Source organism: Bos indicus x Bos taurus, unplaced genomic scaffold (assembly GCF_003369695.1).
Source record: "Bos indicus x Bos taurus breed Angus x Brahman F1 hybrid unplaced genomic scaffold, Bos_hybrid_MaternalHap_v2.0 tig00000277_arrow_arrow_obj, whole genome shotgun sequence".
NCBI lineage: Eukaryota > Metazoa > Chordata > Mammalia > Artiodactyla > Bovidae > Bos > Bos indicus x Bos taurus.
The window spans coordinates 34,953-38,942 of record NW_020867188.1 but is presented as its reverse complement, the minus strand read 5'-3'; the positions used below and the strand labels follow the sequence as shown (position 1 = coordinate 38,942).

At 42.7% G+C, this 3,990-nt stretch overlaps 1 protein-coding gene across 1 annotated transcript; it reads right to left on the bottom strand.

Moving 5' to 3' along the window:
• Window positions 1-662: 662 nt before the first annotated feature.
• On the bottom strand, window positions 663-1,049 carry LOC113888629 (histone H2B type 1-like). Its single transcript, XM_027535670.1, has one exon. It carries the CDS (start codon window positions 1,047-1,049, stop codon window positions 663-665), a length of 387 nt encoding a protein of 128 aa, XP_027391471.1.
• Window positions 1,050-3,990: the final 2,941 nt, after the last annotated feature.

Sequence of the window (3,990 nt, the reverse complement as noted above, 5' to 3'; positions counted from 1 at the left end):
AGCCAGTATATTTACTTTACTCTCTCTGCTCCCTCAATCCTTTCACATGCTCCCAAACAGGCCAGCACTAAATTATTTTTAATCTTTGATTAAAATGAAAATTTTATGCAAGATTTAGTTCTACTGCATAATGTTTTGGTGTAAAGTGTTTTAATATAAACTATTTCAAATCAATAAATACCCCAGATATTCAAATAAAATAAATGCTCCAGAATCATATGTCCTTTGGCTCTGAGGACAGTGTAGCGTACGGCCCATCCTCCTAGTGGTGCACAGAATTCCATCTGACAAATCATGGGCAAGGATACTTTTTGCTAAAAGCTGAGTAGATCCATTGCCTCTGGTTCTCTGTGGTGTTTGATATTCCATTTAAAATGATGATTTTTTTTCAGCTGTGTGTTCTCTTTGACAATGCAAGCTAGAAAGAGGAGCATAATCAATAATTCACATATTATTATTCCTAGCAGTGGCTAGTGATACCTCAAGGAGAACATGCATTCAAACAATGAAAAAGTGAAAAGTGAAGTCGCTCAGTCCATGTCCCGACTTTTAGTGACTCCATGGACTACAGCCCACCAGGGCCCTCCGTCCATGGGATTTTCCAGGCAAGAGTACTGGACTGGGGTGCCATTGCCTTCTCCGTTAACAGCGGCTAGGCATATTTATATGTACTTGGAGCTGGTATACTTAGTTACAGCCTTAGTGCCCTCGGACATGGCGTGCTTGGTCAGCTCCCCAGGTAGCAGCAAGTGTACGGCGGTCTGGATCTCCCTGGATGTGATAGTCGAGTGCTTGTTGTAGTGCGCCAGGCGCGATGCCTCCCCAGCGATGCGCTCGAAAATGTCGTTGACGAAGGAGTTCATGATTCCCATGGCCTTGGATGAGATGCTGGTGTCCAGATGGACTTGCTTCAGCACCTTGTACACGTACACGGAGTAGCTCTCCTTGTGGCTGTGCTTGCGCTTCTTGCTGTCCTTCTTCTGGGCCTTGGTCACAGCTTTTTTAGAGCCCTTTTTAGGGGCAGGAGCAGACTTAGCTGGTTCAGGCATGTCTATAATGACAACACCCAACAACACAGATAGTTGCATAATAATTGGTTATGGGGGAAATCATGAATGAAAATTGAGTGGCTGTTCAATTAGTATGTTTTAGGGATGAGAAAACCAAAATAATTACCTGTAAGGCATGGAACTGGGTGATGAACACCTAGGGAGTCTGGAGCTTATTTCGTTATTTTGGTTTCTTAAAGCCTAGCTCCTGTGTGTGTGTGTGCACACACGCACACGTGTGCTTAGCCGCCCAGTTGTGTTCTGACACTTTGCTACTGCATAGACTGTAACCCACCAGGTTCCTCTGTCCATGGGATTCTCTGGGCAAGAACACTGGAATGGGTTGCCATTTTCTTCTCCAGGGCATCTTCCCAACTCAGGGATCAAACCTGCAGCTCCTGCTTCTCTTGCATTGACAGGTGAATTCTTTACCACTGAGTTACCTGGGAAGCCCAGTGCCTAGCACATAGGAAGTACTAAATAAATTCTAGTTAAATGAACAACTGGGGAAAGTAGGATTCACTTCTAAGGCCACCGTAATTTCCATTTGGGGAACCACAGGTTCTTGGTGCCATAGGGACAGATTTACATTAACTCAAAGAGGATTTCTGGTTGTTGTATCACTCAATTCTCTCTCTGGAACTCGTGGTTGAAATTTGACTTACACTGCATTTATCCATTCTGTGTCCTATCCTGCCGGCTTCTTCCTTTGCAAAGCCTTCCTATTTCTTAATTTTTCTTTCTCTGGCTCAGACTCTGGTGCTTCCCTGATAGAGAATTACACTAGCCTTCCAGTTGGCCTTTCTGCTTTCAGACACTTCCCCCTGCAAATATCCTGGCAGGCTGTCTATAGGGTAGTATTACCAATTCAACATATCATTTATACTACCTCTTACCTAAAAACCTTTATCAATAATCCAGCAAGTCCAGCTGAATTTCTTTCCTTGGTATTGAAAATCTTCCCACTCTCACCTAACCTCCTTTTGGGGCTTATCTACAAGGCCTAAAACCTACATCACAAAAGACATAAAACCTATCTACATCCTTGACAATCTAGTTGTTTTATAACACTTCCTCATGCCTGAGGATGTGGTATGAGAACATTTTGTTAACTTGAGAGATTACCTTTGACACTTGATGGTTATCAGCTTAAAGGTGTGGGATGTGTCTTGTGTATCTTTGAATTTATTCTCCAACACAGCAAATACCACGGTGGAGATGCCCCACCAAAGATGCTAACTCTAGCTTCTCCATGGGTCCCCTGGCATGAATCAGGAGGTGGGACTCAGATGTGGAGGGCTGTCCCTGATGCTGAGGTGTAGGGTTAGGGCCATGAAAAGGGAGCAACAGACTCAGAGTGATGGTCAAGATTGGGAGGGATGATGCTGATGGCATGTTTCATGTTTCAAGTTCCTACAAGTGTTGAATCCCTTTGGGCAATCCTGGTGTTCTCTGTTCTCAGGCTTGCAGAATGGCAGATGATGAAACACACTCAGAAATGTTCCAAATAATGTCATGGAGGGGAATCAGCTGGGTGAAAATCCCAGTGTAAGCTAGCACAGAGGTCCCCAGGTTGACAGCTTGAAGACATGAACCAGGGATAATAACCAGCTTTCCCATACAGGGGACCAGGATGCCTTACAGGGGCATGACTGGCTCAGCAGGTATTGCAGGGTCAAAAACCTCATTTAAATACAAAAACCAGTCCAAAAATGTCAGTGTGCATTAAGATACCCCAGTGTTTGGAGAAATCTGGCTATCGTTTTAACATATGTATGTTTGTGTGTGTGTGTGTGTGTGTGTGTAGCCTAAGTGAAGAAGGCTGTAGATGGTGCTAAGACTTTCTGAAGCCACACACCACAGAGACTAGCAAAAGAATTTGTTAACTCCAAAGACAAAACATGGGTCTAGGACAACTCTGATTTCAAATATTCTCTGAACTCTTCCCCAAATAGCACTCATATGTATTATACCCTGTGCCTTTATATCTCCTGCCCAAAGGGTAGCTCTTTTCAATCACAACACCATAGTCACAGGATTTTCTTTGAATACAAATAGAACATTTTCCCTTTGCTGTATCCTACTTTCCTTTTTCTGCTTTGCCTTCTCTCACTGCTCCTCGAGAACTTTCTTTTGCACCTTGCCGGAGGGTCAGCACTCAGAATCAAAACTAAAGTGAAGCTTTATGGAGGAGGGTGGGACCTAGAGGCGCAAAATTCTTTTGTTTTTTCCATGTTTTTTTTTTTTTTTTTTTAAGCACAATAGTAAGAACCCTTAAAGTTGTAAGAATTAAAATTTCTCTTGAGAAATGTTTACTTATGGTAGAACAAAAGTCAGGAGATGGCAAAGTTGTCACCAGGAATAGAACATTTTCCAGCTCCAAAAATTCTTTTCAAAGCAAATATGTACATTTGATACCTGCAAGTTTTGAATGTGCAAATAATGACTCAGTAGATGGATGAACACATGCTCTGTTTTTTTTTTTTTTTTCCCTCAAGGGTTGGGCCTATTATAACTCTGACTAAAGGTTATATATTTTTTTCTTCCTTATGCATGCTTGTGTGCATGCTAAGTTGCTTCAGTCGTGTCCAACTCTTTGCAACCCTATGAACTGTAGCCTACCAGGCTCCTTTGTTCATGGGGATTCTCCAGGCAAGAATACTGGAGTGGGTTACCATTCCCTCCTCCGGGGGATCTTCCCAACCCAGTGGTGGAACCCATATCTCTTATGTTTCCTGCATTGGCAGGCAGATTCTTGACCACTAGAGCCATCTGGGAAGCCCTTTTTCTTCACCAACTGATGAATTTCCTGGAATGAGATGTTTTCCATCCCTGTCTCTAAAATATATAACATCTGTGGAAAATGCTAAACAGATTTTTATCTCCCAGGGACCCCCTTTGAAAATTCATATTATGATTTAGGCTGAATAACCTAGTCTCA

Excerpts from the sequence above, each read along its gene's own strand:
- LOC113888629 (XM_027535670.1), bottom strand. The coding sequence starts at position 1,049 with ATGCCTGAACCAGCTAAGTCTGCTCCTGCCCCTAAAAAGGGCTCTAAA.